At 38.8% G+C, this 15,562-nt stretch overlaps 1 protein-coding gene across 7 annotated transcripts in view; it reads left to right on the forward strand.

Annotated features, from left to right (window-relative positions):
* The window catches only part of OCRL (OCRL inositol polyphosphate-5-phosphatase), a 51,635-nt gene that overhangs the window by 17,249 nt on the left and 18,824 nt on the right, over positions 1 to 15,562 (forward strand). For 6 of the 7 annotated variants that reach the window (XM_054544041.2, NM_001132469.1, XM_054544045.2 and 3 more), the window contains 11 exon segments: positions 522 to 632; positions 1,060 to 1,149; positions 1,832 to 1,952; positions 2,039 to 2,200; positions 3,776 to 3,877; positions 4,404 to 4,518; positions 5,643 to 5,759; positions 5,862 to 6,049; positions 7,895 to 8,006; positions 9,373 to 9,482; positions 11,082 to 11,217. In XM_054544041.2, coding sequence (XP_054400016.1) covers positions 522 to 632; positions 1,060 to 1,149; positions 1,832 to 1,952; positions 2,039 to 2,200; positions 3,776 to 3,877; positions 4,404 to 4,518; positions 5,643 to 5,759; positions 5,862 to 6,049; positions 7,895 to 8,006; positions 9,373 to 9,482; positions 11,082 to 11,217 — 1,364 coding nt within the window. 7 annotated transcript variants of the gene reach the window in all.

A 15,562-nucleotide genomic window follows, 5' to 3' on the forward strand; every position in this document is an offset into this window, starting at 1 on the left:
TACTTCAAACCAGTATCACTATTTTTAAGTTATTTTGTAAATTTAGTCTGTACTTATGGACAAACCATCCTACTTCTTTTATTCCCTTCATGCTTCAGATACTCTGACAATGTGATCTGGACTTGAAATGGTAGGAATTTCCAGCTAAGGAATGGGAGGGAGGGTGATTGAGGAATTTACCTTTTGCTAGAATTTGAAGGTCCCTGCTTTGATGTCTGAGAGATAGATCAGAACGCAGGAAAGTATAATTTTAGTATGTGTCATATCCTTAGATCGGGCTGCTCATGGACACAGTTCATCAGCCTTAGGAGTTCTCACTTCCCTTAGGGTTCCCTCTCTGCATCACCCCTTCCACCACCGTCATACTGACTCTCTTGATCTTGTATGTGTGCTTCCTATATTAGAGATCTGGAATATTTGTGATCTGGACCTTCTTCTGTTAACCTGATAAGTTGAGAATATGATCCCAGTAAGACATTTTATCCCATAGCAGTATATGTGTGGATTTCAATTCTTTTTAGGTGGCTGCAAAATTCGGGTTCAGGGAGACTGGATCAGAGAGCGCCGCTTTGAAATCCCTGATGAGGAACACTGTTTGAAGTTCCTCTCAGCTGTCCTTGCTGCTCAGAAAGGTAACTAGAGACTCAGCGATTTTCTTTCTTCTATTTCAACGGGAGTGAAATTCTGACATGCTGATACAGAGGAAAGTGGCCATTGGCAAAATACCTCACCCTTTAAGCCCTGATAGCTGATTTTTTTTTTCTTCAGGAGTGAACACAGGGATAGGTTAGGGAAAAAATCTGCCCAGCTTTAAGGACACTAGGCAAGTTTTCAGAATATTCAGTGTCATGGCAAGCACAGCTTACCATAGACTATAATTCTCCTTCTGCCCCTAGATGACCCCAGAGCTCCCCTCATTTCCCTTAGTTTCTTCCACTGTATCCAAAAATGGTGCTGGCCCCTGCATATAAGGAATGTTGAAAGAATGGCTTTTGGCTATAGTAAATTCTACTCAATGAAAGACTTCCCAGTTTCTGACCATGAACCTTATCTCTCTAGCTCAGTCACAACTTCTTGTTCCAGAGCAAAAGGACTCATCTAGCTGGTACCAGAAATTAGACACTAAGGACAAACCTTCTGTTTTTTCAGGTACTAAAAAGTTCCTGGTTTCCTTGTTGCTATGGTCATTGCAGAGTCAGTAGATTTTGTCAGGCCAAATATGGTGATGTAGATTAAAGCCAATGTCAGACACATTCTCCTGCAGAGTAGTTTTATCAAGTCCAGGCCCACTGACCAGTGTTCACTCCTTATCCTTTCTGTAGCATGGTAGCTGTTCAGGAGCCAGCTTAGCAGGGTGGTAGAAAGTACAAGCTCGAGAGCCAGACAGCCTGGATTTGAATCCCAAGTCAAGGACTTACTAGTTATACAACCTTCATCAAGTTACTCAACAACTCTGAACTTCCATTTTCCTTTCTGTAATATGGGAAGATTTTTAATACTACTACCTTCTTGGGGTTTTTGTGATGATTAAGTGAGATAATGATATATTCCCTTACTCTCAACCAGGCATTGTGCTCAGTCTTCAATAAATGTTAGCTATTACTAGTCTGTTCCAAGTTCTTACAAACTTCTATTGTTCTAGTTAGTATATCAGTGCTTCAGGGATAGGTGTGCTTCTTCGAACTCCAATCCAAGTAATTTCTACCCTTATGATAGTTTTCTGTTTAGTAACACCACTGATCAAATTGTGATCAAATCAAAGCCCTGTTACCCTGGATATGTTGGATGTTAGATTTTTTCCCTGTTTGACCTTGGGGTCTGTGTCTTTCAGGGCTTCTTGGATTTGAAGACAATTTTTCTTCTATGAATTTGGACAAGAAAATAAATTCACAAAATCAGCCTACTGGGATTCATCGGGAACCCCCACCTCCACCCTCTTCAGTGAATAAAATGTAAGTCCCATGTAAAAACATATTTCCCTTGTAGGAGAATTACAGTTTAAACAATTTTACTTTTGAATCTCTCATTTATTTGCTAGGCTTCCACGTGAAAAAGAAGCTTCTAACAAGGAGCAGCCCAAAGTGACCAACACCATGCGGAAGCTCTTTGTACCAAATACCCAATCTGGGCAGCGGGAGGGTCTCATCAAACATATCCTGGCAAAGCGAGAGAAAGAATATGTCAACATTCAGACTTTCAGGTTAGTGTCTCTTTTGCTTCCTGAGTCTAAAAAGTTAGTATATATAACAGACAGTGGCCTGTTGATATTTAAGACATTAGCCTAATTAAGAACCAAAATATGATAAAAAGGAATGGTTGCCTGTTTCAAGCTCCTGTCTCTATGCTGGCCAATAACATGCATATCAGAAATAATGCAGCAGATGCTACAGTTTCCCTTGGATTTTCTTTTTTTTTTTTTTTTTTTTTTTTTTTTTTGTGAGTCAGGGTCTCTCTTTGTCACCCAGGCTGGAGAGCAGATCATGGCTCACTGTAGCCTCAACCTCTCAGTCCTAAGCAATCCTCCCACCCCAGCCCTGCAAGTAGGTGCGACTACAGGTGCACACCAGCACATCCAGCTAATTTTTGTATTTTTTATAGAGACTGGGTTTCACCATGTTGCCCAGGCTGGTCTCAAATTCCTGAGCTCAGGCAATCCACCCGCCTCGGCCTCACAAAGTGTTAGGATTACAGGCTTGAGCCACCTTTCTTGACCTTCCCTTGGATTTTCTAACTACTAATAATGCCATGTCTACTGATGTCTCTATTGAGTCCTAGAGAACCAAATCAAGGTCACATGTACTAGAGAATTTTTCCCTAGCACATTCCATAAGCAAGCGTGTTTATATATCTGACCTGTTTTTTTTTTCAGCCAATATTAGAAAATTAAAGTCCACCATTACCACTAGCTCTTAACTTACTTACTTTGGTAAATAAAGAAAGTTTCATCCAGTCCTCTTGATTGGGAGGTCTGTCTTGGATTCGTTCATCTGTATTATTTTTTATCTCATCTTTACTAGTTGACATCTTCTTTTCTGGACCTGTGTGTGTATGCTGCATGTGAGGTACCATGTGGCATGTATCGCCAATGCATGAAGCAACACCACCTTTCTTTGTTATTCATGAGTAGAATGTACCCTTCTAGTCCAAGATTCTAGTCCCATCTGCTATCCTGTCATACCTCATTTATTCTAATTCAGTCATAACTATATCACTATGCTAAAACTTCTAGTTCCTCATATTCCCCACTATGCTTATATTTGTGTGTCAACAGTTAAGACAGTCATGAGTTTTCCCTTCTGCTTTCCCCTTTAATACTACGTCTGCCTCATCAGAATTTCCTACACAGATGTCCTTGTAATCCTTCAGGAAGTGAGTTTCTGGAGTCACCTATAGCCCCTTATAGAACATTTATCCATATTTGACTAGCTTACAGCATGAAGATACCTCTTTCCCATCCATAAGCTCTCCTTTCAAGTATGAGTTTGGATGGAGCTTAATTGAAAGGAAATGTGGTATAGCAATTACCTTTGCATTTTTTAAAAATAAAGACTTGGTTTCCTTCTGTAGTTTTACTTAATGTAAAATTTAGAGAAAATAAACCCACTGCCTTTGTGTTCTAGATGCAAAAGATCTTTCTTACATATGTGGCAAAACATTTTGAGGAATTATGTTAGCATATTGTGAACATACCTTTGTATGGAAGCGAAAAGAAAGACCTTCTGTTGGTTTATACTTGATCTTTGTTTTCAAATTATCTTTTCATTTTATGTATTAGATTTTTTGTTGGAACTTGGAATGTGAATGGCCAGTCTCCAGATAGCGGGTTAGAACCTTGGCTGAACTGTGATCCCAATCCTCCTGATATCTACTGCATTGGGTAAAGAACACTTCTGGAATTTCCTTTTGGCTATATGTTTGGTGTTCGTTTACATGATGTTTTGCCTTTTTTAAAAAAGACTGTTTTAAAAAATACTGTAGACTATACATGAGAGTTAACTTGCGGGTCAAATTTGTGAGAACAGAAAGGAACAGATACCTAAAATGGTGTAAGGAAGCATCTAATTTTCTTGAAACCCATAGGAATCTATATATTCTGCATAGAAACTAAGACTTGAGGTCGGTTCTAACAGTGACAGTTCCTAGGATATAAGAGCAAAGCTCTACTGTTATCCTCTGTGGGAGGTATTTTGATTTATTTTTTGCATAGCTTATGAATGTACTTGTGGGAATTCTTTAGAAAAGAAAGGTACTTGTTCTTACTAATCACCTGGGTGAACAGAGCAGTTCTATAAAATTTATCTCTCTCCCATCTTTTTTTCATCTAATGTTTCAACATATGGGACAGGAGGTAGCCAGAGATAATTATGGGATATGTATAGATCTCACATCCCTTTTTTCCTCAGATTCCAAGAGCTGGACTTGAGCACAGAAGCCTTTTTCTACTTTGAATCTGTGAAGGAACAAGAATGGTCCATGGCTGTAGAGAGAGGTTTGCATTCCAAAGCCAAGTATAAGAAAGTAAGCTGCATTAATTATCTTTTTAAGTATATGACTAAATAGGGCTCACCGGGAGTTATTCCATTATCTACAACTTGTTCCAAAAGTATAGTTTAATTGAATTCTTCTCTGTGTGTAATACTGGGATAGGGCAGATTGATCATTCATCCTTATTTCCTAGAAAAAAAAAATCCCTAAGCTTTCTGATACTATATTTTCATTGCTTAGATAGCTTTTAGGGGAAAAAAAGAATTTTATTATTCTTGTATCAATACGTAGTTTGAAATAATTACATATAAGATTTCTGATTTATGCAATAAAACTTGAAGATTTAGATTACTCACTGACATGGTCAGAATTGAATGCTTTACAGAAAAGCAATATGAAACGTGGGCGCATGGTGCATGTGTTGCAATCAGAGCAAGAATAGAAGTGGTGTGGAATTTGAACGAGTTCTAAACTTGGTTTTAAGTTAAGAGGAGAGTTGACTTTAGCAAGATGGGCCAATTTGTTTGTCTTTAGAAGGTATGTGGTAGAGGCATTTAGCTACCAGAAGAGTTAATTACAGGGCTATCATACTAAGCTCTCTAAAAGAAGTAATGTGAGTAATTTTTCTCTACATCTTCTAACAGTTTATATAGGTAATAAAACTCCTGGGGATGTTATTCCTCTCATATAGGTCCTGACTAATGCATATCTCAGACATATTTCTAGCTGTAGTTCACAAGTTAAAAATAAGTGAAGTAAGAAGGATTGCTGTTTGGTTGATTTCAATTTCTTAGAAAATTAGACATCAGAAACTAGGAAGGAAAGGTGGAAGGAACAAGCTGGGATAGTGGCTTTATTATTTGAACTTTTAATGCTGCTTACTCCTGGTAGGCTAAGAAGTGATTAAAAGAATAGATCTAGAGCTGAAAGTACTCATTGTCCCTCCAGGCTTTTAACTCTTATTGGTCAGTGCCAGATTAGAGCCTCCCCAGAGAATATTGGTTTCCACTTGATGGGGTCCACTGAGAAATTAAAGGATATGAAGTCAGATTTGGGCACTGGTATATCATCTTGATGGAAAATTAGTGGTGGGACATTAGAAATGTGGCAAAGATTGGTATTAACATTAACCTTTTATAACTCCCTGGAACTCATAGGTTCAACTGGTGCGCCTTGTTGGGATGATGCTTCTTATATTTGCCAGAAAGGATCAGTGTCGATATATTCGTGATATTGCTACAGAAACAGTTGGAACTGGAATCATGGGGAAAATGGTGAGTTACTTTGGAAACGAGCTTGATTATTATTCATGTTCATGTAAATAAAGTTCAGTTGCTAGTTCTGTGTACTAATTGAATAATTACTCTTGCTAACAGGGAAACAAAGGTGGGGTAGCTGTGAGATTTGTATTTCACAACACCACCTTTTGCATTGTCAATTCCCATCTGGCTGCCCACGTGGAGGACTTTGAGAGAAGGAATCAAGATTATAAGGACATTTGTGCGAGAATGAGTTTTGTGGTCCCAAATCAGACCCTCCCGCAATTGAACATCATGAAACATGAGTAAGTGGTTAACTCACCTGTAGCCTTTGAGTAGTGGCTACAGGAGTTTGGATAGTGAAGAGATTAAATGTGGTGAGATACTGTAGAGCTGTGAAGAGTGAAAGATTACCAGTGAGGGATTGGGGTCACAAAGAAGAGAGGGTTTTTGAGTAATAACAGAATCATTGAGGCAGAGAAATTAGACTTGATATCAGAGGAAAGGGTAGTTCTATTAGTGGGGCACCTAGAATAATGCTAGAGGGTCTGTAGTTGGAGTCAGTTTTTATTGTTTTTATGATAAAATAGAAATATTCATTGCAAATGTAATAAAAGATAAAATTAGAAGTTAAATTTCCTCATTTCTTATTCTCTACCTAGCCAGTCCCTCTCTCCAAAGGAAACCATTCTCAGTTGGGTGTGTAACCTTTTAGATCTGTACTGTCCAATATGACAACCAGTAGCCATATATGGCTGTTAGGTACCTGAAAGTGACTGGTCCAAATTAAGATATGCTGTATGCATAAGCTATATATTGGATTTTAAAGACTTAGGAAAAAGATGTACGATATCTTGATTTCTAAAATATTGATCACATGTTGAAATAATTTGGATATATTGAGTAAAATGAAATGTATTGATATTTTCACTTTTTTTTTTCTTTTTAAATGCAGCTACTAGAAAACTTAAAATTATGTTGTGAGGTGCATTATAATTCTATTAAATAGCACTATTCTAGCGTTTTGTCTGTTCACATACAAACACACACATAGGTACTTGGTGTATAAGACTGTATTATTCTATTTATTGTGGATTCCTTTCCAAGCCAGTATATGTAGATCTACATTATTCTTTTTAATGGCTGTGCTTATTAAAAATGGGGGCAGCAGAGGGAGGTCAGTGAAGAATGGGATTTAATAAGCATAGAAGCAGAGATGTGTTGAGGAGTAGATGTGGTGGTAGAAAATGATTAGTTTTAAAGAAATTAATATAGAGAGTAGAGTCATTGGGGAAAGAGGAGGAAAGAGTAGGGATATTCAACTATTTTCCATAATGTCTCGATAATTAGGATCATGTGGAATTCTATTTCACAGTGGTAAAGTCAAGTCCCTAAAATGTATGGTCATGAAGTTGCCATGAAATTCCATAAATTTATTTTCCCAGATTCCATAAATTTCATGTTGCATTTGAGATTGTCAGAATGACCCATTGGGAACTTGAGATCACTCAACAGGAGAGTCCATTTTGATGTGTTAATTGCATTGTCTCCCTTTGTGGGGCTCTCAGCACATCTAAGGGCCTGTTGCTGTTATTGGGAGCTGAGGATCCCATGGAATGCCAGTCTCCTTCCTGCCTGTAACTTGGGCAATGGTAGTCCGATCAGGCTTCACTAGAGAGCCCTGGACCTACTTTTCTTAGTGGGTCCTGCCTGGGAGAGCTGTCACTCAGACCATGCAGACCTTAGTGGAGAACCTGCAGGACTTCAGGACTCTGAGAGGCAGAAAACGTTCGGGTTCTCTTCCCCTAAAGACCTGGCTAGTAGCCAGGCAAAATTTTGAAGCTAGTCCAGCAAATAAACTGCATGCTTCTCAGTCCATTAACTCCTTGGCTTCTGAATCCCATACATAATATTTCCCATTTTCATTCTTCATGTATAGAGTCCTCTTCTCCCACCTATTTTGTAATCCATTGTCTCTCTCAGGTGTTGATAGTAGTTGCCCTCAAAGGATTAGTTACAACTTTAAACCCCTTGTGAGACAGTGGTGAGTGAGCCTTTATCAATAATCTACCCATTTTTCTTCTCTCCATCCTTCTCTGTTTTTTTTATGCTAATCACTACTTCTGTTCATACATTTTTTTGATCCTTAGTGTTGTCATTTGGTTGGGAGATTTGAATTATAGACTCTGCATGCCTGATGCCAATGAGGTGAAAAGTCTTATTAATAAGAAAGACCTTCAGAGACTCTTGAAATTCGACCAGGTAAGTAAAGTTTCATTTTATAGGAACTTTCCTAGATGGGAGATGAGATTGTTAGAGTTATGGGAGGTATATCTTACTCTAGGGAGTGATGGAAACGTCTTACTGTCTTGTGAAAACAGTGTGACTAGTGATGCATTGACTACATACAAGATTTGTAGTGCTTTTATTAAGTGCTTGGATGGGATGAGGGAAGATAACATTAGTGATAAAAAGTAAATACAACATTTATTCAAAACGTCTTTATCATTAAGAGATTTCAGAGATTTGTATAAATGAGTTGGTGAATGGGTGGGGTTAATTGGAGAACACTTCCTGGAGGAAGCGGGCCTTCAGCTATGTTGATGTGGTTTGGCAGATGGAACAGTGAAAACTGTTCTATGATTACTTGGCAGGCTGAAGAACAGCTTGGAGGTAAAAGAGGGAGGCCCTGTCAGGGGAATTGGGAAGTACAGAAAAGAAGTTTGTCTGGGATCAACAGCATAGGCTATGGGCTCATGGTAGATGATAAGTTGAAGCTAGCTGGTATTTAAAACCTGCAGAAAAAGCATTGAGCCGGTAACATTTACATAAAACCTGATATTCAAGAACGTGGTTTCCATATATTTGAAGCAGTAAATTTGCCTCAGAACCTGGCATGTGACTTGAATTTTTACTTCAACATATGTATACTGGCTGCTAAAAGTGAATGCTTCTTATTGAGGGAAGAAAATGTTTTGACTTCATTCGAATAATCTTTAAATCGTTATGAGAGCCTTTTCAGCCTTCAGACGTAGCCAACATTCAGGTGATTTGCAGCAGAATGGTTTTTGTAGTGAGCCATTCTTGTCTATGTCTGCCTTCACATTGTGGTTGGCTGGCACATTTCTTTGCTTTTTCTTTATTCTGCCTCCAAAAGGGGTACATTTAGGATAAATTCTGAGTCTTATATAACTCTGGTAAAATATTTGAGTGAGGATCTTTCAAAACAATTGGAAACTATTCGCTGAATTTGGTTTGCGGAATTATTCATTCAACATTTGTGTGCTTTTTCTTTAAATTAAAATTGTGCTGGGTGGTTTCTGCCCAGCTCCAAGGAACTTACAATTATTCAGATTTCATTTTTCCATTTTACCCTCTGCCACTATGAGCAATAAAAGAATAGTGATGTGCTAATAACAGGCATCCTATCTGAGGGTGAGTTTAGATGCTGTGGGAATGCTGAGATTTAATTCATAAGGTATAGAAATTTCATTTATATACTCTCACTACAGTTGTAAAGGTTGTGGAACTAGATACTTTGAAATGGGAACAGTGGCTTATCAACCTGATCATCTCTTATATTAAGATAGTGTTATCCTGCTTATTTGATGCTTCTTTCTATCTGTAGCTAAATATTCAGCGCACACAGAAAAAAGCTTTTGTTGACTTCAATGAAGGGGAAATCAAGTTCATCCCCACTTACAAGTATGACTCTAAAACAGACCGGTGGGATTCCAGGTAAAGTAATAAGAACCTTCTCACGGAAGAGGTTAAGGCTTGATCTTATTTCTGACCCTCCATATTGGTAAGGGGCTAGGAATTTTTTAGGCCATGCCATAAGCAGATATATAAACCTAATGGCTCAGTGCCTCAGTGCTATTATAGAACAATAAGAGTGTTTCATTTATCTGTACTCAAAGGTGAGCCTATCTTAGGGAAGTTATTACTTATATGTCAAGATTGTTGAAGTTTTATGGGCTACCTACAGTGCCTTATTTCTCTCACCTCAGCACACTTGCTTAAATTTTTGCCTTCCTGCTTTTGCCTTTGTTTCTTACCTATTATCTGTTCTGGCTCTTTTTTTTTCCCAAACTACTCAGCTATTTAACTCAGGATACCAGAAGGCCAAAACAAAGCCATGAAAGGTTCTTCTAGCACCAGTAGCTCTCAATACTTAAAAGACTTTAGAATCCCTTAAAGAACTTCAAAAAATACTGATGCTTGGACCTAATATCTGCCACAGCTGAAGAACACTGAGAACCACTGTTTAGTAGACCCTTTTGATTTCCTAATCATCCTAGTAAAGTGCCCCCAGTAAGTTCTTAGTGAGTATTTGTCCTCTACCTACTATCTCTTTCTTTTCTTTTCCTTTCCTTTTTTCTTTTTCTTTTCTTCTTTTTCTTCTTTTTCTTTCTTTTTCTTTCTTTTTCTCCTAGCTGGCTGAGCACAGAAACTTGAAAGAGAAAGAATCCCCACTCATGTTCAGCTATTTTGAACTCTGAGAGTACTGGCATGGGTGGGGAGTCGTTATTCCTATGCTCCTAGGTAACTGGCCAGCAAATGAAGTGACACTGTTAGATCTTGTACGCTTTGCCATGTTTGTTTCACTCACCTGACTTTAGAGTCAGCTGCAGAGCTACTGATGAGAAATATCTGTGTCACCTTCTGGATCAGGTGCACAAGGTGTTGCTTGTTTTAATAGAATGATGAATAGGTTCTTTTTCCCTACCCTTGGTATTCTGTGGACTGAGATTTGCTCAGACTTGCATGGCTTGATTTTATTTCGTCTCTATTAGAAGAAGCTAGACTTGTCCATAAATGTCTGGTTTAAAGGAGAAATCAATACTGTTATTCCTCTCCAAAGATTAAGCCCAGTCTAGGAAGAGAAAATTGGAGTTTTAGACTTGATTAGTTATCTGTCTGTTGTGAAGTGTTGTTGATGCTCATAGAGTAAAGGAAAAGGAAGTGTTCAAAATATAATCCAAATCTTCTGAGGATATTTTAAGAACGTGCTATTTTCTCCTGTGGTGACATTGTTGAAGATGTACTCCCAATCTTAACAGAACCATTCATTCATTAGATAGCTATTCGTTGAGCACCTACTTTGCACCAGATACCATGCTAGCTGCTAGGAGTTCAGTGGCAAACAAGCAAATACAATCCCTTCACAGAGCTTGCGAGATAGTAGGGAGGATGATAGGGGTTGTTAGGGAGGGAGAAGTACACAGTTCTTTGGGAGCATGTAACAAGAGAGCCTAACCCTGATCTAAACCAGTGTGGTAGGTATTATGTTCTTGTATGATATGTTCTCTTTATAAGTCATTTCTTTACTTACAGTGGGAAATGCCGGGTTCCAGCCTGGTGTGACCGAATTCTTTGGAGAGGAACAAATGTTAATCAGCTTAATTATCGGAGTCACATGGAACTGAAAACCAGTGACCACAAGCCTGTTAGCGCCCTCTTCCATATTGGGGTAAACACTTGTTTGTACATTCATTTATTTGTGTGTTAAGTATCAATTACTAGAGGGTTATTTAGACTCAGAACAGATCAGTAATTCAGCAAGCCATAAATGTTCCATAACCAAATAACCATTTGCAGCATTGAGAGGTTAGTGCCCCTAACCCTCCCAAATGCTGTCCGTATAGCTCTTAATGCTCCAGGCCTTTTAGTGACACAGATGGTGGTAACTTGAGCTTCCTAAAGTAGGTATGCATAATGAAGAGTTAAAAGCTAAGTTTTATCAGATAGTAAGGAAGGGAAACATCAGGAGGGAGATTCTGGGTGGAAGGGTAGAGACAGCAGAAGCAAAGGCGCAGACTGATCAGAATACAACCAACTCTGTATATTGTCTTAAGGGATACAGTGTCATCCCTACACTTATTTTTTCTTTTTTCTTTTTCTTTTCTTTTCTTTTCTTTTCTTTTTTTTTTTTTTTTTTTGAGACGGAGTCTTGCCCTATCATCTGGGCTGGAGTGCAGTGGTGTGATCTTGGCTCACTGCATCCTCCTCTTCCCGGGTTCAAGCGATTCCCCTGCATCAGCCTCCCAAAGTGCTGGGATTACAGGCGTGAGCCACCGTGCCCAGCCAATTTTTTCTTTAACTCTGTTCTATCCTGGGCTGCATTAATGGCCAGTTATTTAATTTTCTGTCTGTATTGTGAGTAAAGTTTTTTTCCCATTGTATTTTTAAACTATGTGTTATTGGTATGTAGGTCATATCTTATAATCATGCTGATTTAATTTGTTACAGCCAGTACATTTAGATTATTTCTTGTGGATTTTTCAGATCTGCAGCCCTATAATCTGTCAGAATGTATACAGTGCAGTGCTTAGTAGAATGGGCTTTGTAGTAGACTTCTGGGATTTGCATCCCAGTTCAACCACTTTCTAACTGTGTAACCATGGACAATTTATGTAACATATTTATGCCTCAGTTTCCTCCTCTATTAAGCGTTGGTAATATTGGTACATACTCATGAAGATTAATGAGTTCAGACATGTGAAGAGCATAATGGGATAGGTTTCTTTCCTGTGTGTGTGTGTTGATTTAGGGGGCTTCTGAGATAGATATCACCAACCTGTTTTTTATCCTGCTCCTGTTTTAAGGAAGAAAGACTTTGGGGCTTTTCATTTAAGATCAGAATTAGTTATTTGTCTTAGAATAGATTTTAAATTTTATCAAGACAATCATGACTTGACTTTTGTCCATTTTGAAATTTTAAAATAATAATCATCAATAATAGTAACTGTTCCTCAGCAGCTAGTGGCTGTGTGGCAGGGACTATGTGAGGCAATTTGCACACATCTCATTTACTCCTCACAACAATGCTTTGAGTTAAATATAGTTGATCCTTCAGCAACATGGGTTTGAACTGCACAGATCCACTTATACCCAGATTTTTTCAACCAGATGCAGATGGAAAATACAGTATTCACAGGATGTGAAATCCACGTATAAGAAGGGCCAACTGTGGGACTTGAGTATGCGTGAATTTGATTATACACAGGCAATGCCAGAACCAATCCCCCACAGATCTCAAGGGACAGCTGTATTTCCCATTTAACAGATGAGCAGATGGAGAACAGCAAGTTGAAATAACTTATTTAAGAGCATTCAACTAGGAGGAGAGCTGAGATTCCAATCTTAAGTTGGCTTAACTGCCAACTCTGTGCTCTTTCTACTACCCCACAATGCCTCTATAATTCCATAGAACTTGATGAAATATACCTTTAGATAACTTCTTTTAGCCCATCTAATTTCTAGTTTGTACTTGCAGGCTGCCCCTTTTTCTTCATTTGAATTCTCTTAATCCATTTTGAGAGGATATCTTCCTCAAACACTAACCTCTTTGATTAGATCAGCTATGCCTGGCTTTTTTGTTTGTATTTCTTTTCAAAACCTTCAGATGTTTTTGTTTGTTTGTTTGTTAGTTTTTTGTTTTGTTTGTTTGTTTTTTTGAGACAGAGTCTCGCTCTGTCACCCAGGTTGTAGTGCAGTGGCGCAATCTTGGCTCACTGCAAGCTCTGCCTCCCAGGTTCATGCCATTCTCTTGCCTCAGCCTCCCGAGTAGCTGAGACTACAGGCGTGCACCACCACGCCTGGCTAATTTTTTGTATTTTTAGTAGAGACGGGGTTTCACCGTGTTAGCCAGGATGATCTCGATCTCCTGACCTTGTGATCCGCCCGCCTCGGCCTCCCAAAGTGCTGAGATTACAGGTATGAGCCACTGCACCCAGCCAACCTTGGGATGTTTTTAAAACTCCGTACACATTAATGCAGGGCTTCTAGTGGGATATTTACATTTTTTTTCAGGCTTCCTGTGTATTTATGTATATCTTTAATAAAGATCTGCATTTTGAGTTTTTAATGATTTTTAAATTATACAGCAATGACAAGTGCTTTTAAAAAAATTAAAAGGAAATTTAAGCAGAATTGACAGATAAGGCAGAAGTTCTTCAATCCCTGTTCTGTCTCCTACTCCCAACTTTGCCTAACCCCCCATTCCCCAGCCAGGCCACTACTCTTAGGAGTTTATATCTTTCTAGACCAGTGCTGTCCAATAGAGCTTTCTGTGATGATGGAAATGTCCTGTATCTGTGCCATCCAGTCCAGTGGCTTCTAGCCGCAGGGGGCTATTGAGTACTTGAAGTGTGGCTAGTGCAACTGAGAACTGAACTTTTAATTTAAAGTAATTTAAATTCAAATTGCCTATGTGGCCAGTCACTATCGTACTGGACAGTGCAGTTCTAGACCTTTGTATATGCTTTTTTGTTCACTCATAGACAAAATACTGATTTGTGTGTGTCTCTATATCATAAACGGTCTTATATGTATGTGTTGGTCTGCAACTTGATTTTTTTTTTAAATCAGCAGTGTGTCTTGGAGAACCTCCCATCTTATTACATAAAGACCTAGCTCATTGTACTTTTTTTCAAATTCATAATTTTGTCAGTAATTTCCTTTACTAAAATGGATGTGACGGGTTGTGAAATTCTTTGGGGTTCCCCCCCTCGTTATCTTTGATTTGCCATTAAGTGCTGTGATCATGATAACCCGCTGAGAAAAAGTTTGATTTTATTGAGTAATCACCTCATGTTTTGGATTCTTGGGCATGCTATGATTAGAGGCTTTAAAAACCACACTACATTTTCACCACCATTGGCACCAATGACTGTTAACAAAGGAGCCAAGTGCACCGTGGCCAATTAATTTCAGAAGACTTTCTGTGGGCTGGCTGAGATAGAGCTGGGATAGGGTTCCAACCCTGCACTTGGTACTGTGATCTGTTGCATTGGTTCTCAGACTTCAGTGGGTTTAAGAATTGCTTAAAGAGTTTTAAAAAAAGTGTGGATGCATGTGTCCCCACCCCTAGAGACTGTGATTAGTAGGCCCAGGCAGCTGTGCTTTTAAGACATACTCAAGTTGATTCTGTCACATATCTAGTATACTGGAAAGAGTCTTAAACTAGTCCAGATGTCACCTTTGGTATTAACTGTAGCAGTGAGCAAGTTTGTTGATTGTTTTGTATCTTAATGTTCTCAACTATCAGAACAAAAATATTCCTTGCTTTGGTAGCCTTCCAGGTTGTGAAAATAAAAAGACATGTGCAAAATACTTTTGGAAATTAAAAGTTGCAAAGTTTTGTAAAAGTATAAAATTCATCTTAACCTAATGCTATAGTATGGGCCCTGGTGATGGTAAAGTGATTGTTTGATCCTCGGTTCTCTAAGAGTTACAGTTCAAATATGTGAAAAACTTCCCCAGTCTGAGATACTTGACTCAGCTTTGATGTTCTTATTTTCAACATTTTAAAAAATTTTTATTTTACTTTAAGTTATGGATACAAGTGCAGAACGTATAGGCTTGTTACATAGGTATGTGTGCCATGTTGGTTTGCTGCACCTATCAACCCATCATCTAGGTTTTAAGCCCCACGTGCATTAGCTATTTAACCTTAATGCTCTCCTTCCCCTCGCCCCACTACCCCGAGTGGCCCGGTGTGTGTTGTTCCCCTCCCTGTGTCCATGTGTTCTCATTCTTCAACTCCCACCTATGAGTGAGAATATGTGGTGTTTGGTTTTCTGTTCCTGTGTTAGTTTGCTAAGGATGATGTCTTCCAGCTTCATCCATGTCCCTGCAAAGGACATGATTTTTTTATTTTTTGAGGTGGAGTCTTGCTCTGTTGCCCAGGCTGGAGTGCAGTGGTGCAATCTTGGCTCACTTCAACCTCCGCCTCCTGGGCTCAAGGGATTCTCCTGCCTCAGCCTCCCAAGTGACTGGGATTACAGGCATCCACCACCATGCCTGGCTAATTT

The sequence above is a fragment of the Pongo abelii genome, chromosome X (genome assembly GCF_028885655.2).
Source record: "Pongo abelii isolate AG06213 chromosome X, NHGRI_mPonAbe1-v2.0_pri, whole genome shotgun sequence".
Taxonomy (NCBI): domain Eukaryota; kingdom Metazoa; phylum Chordata; class Mammalia; order Primates; family Hominidae; genus Pongo; species Pongo abelii.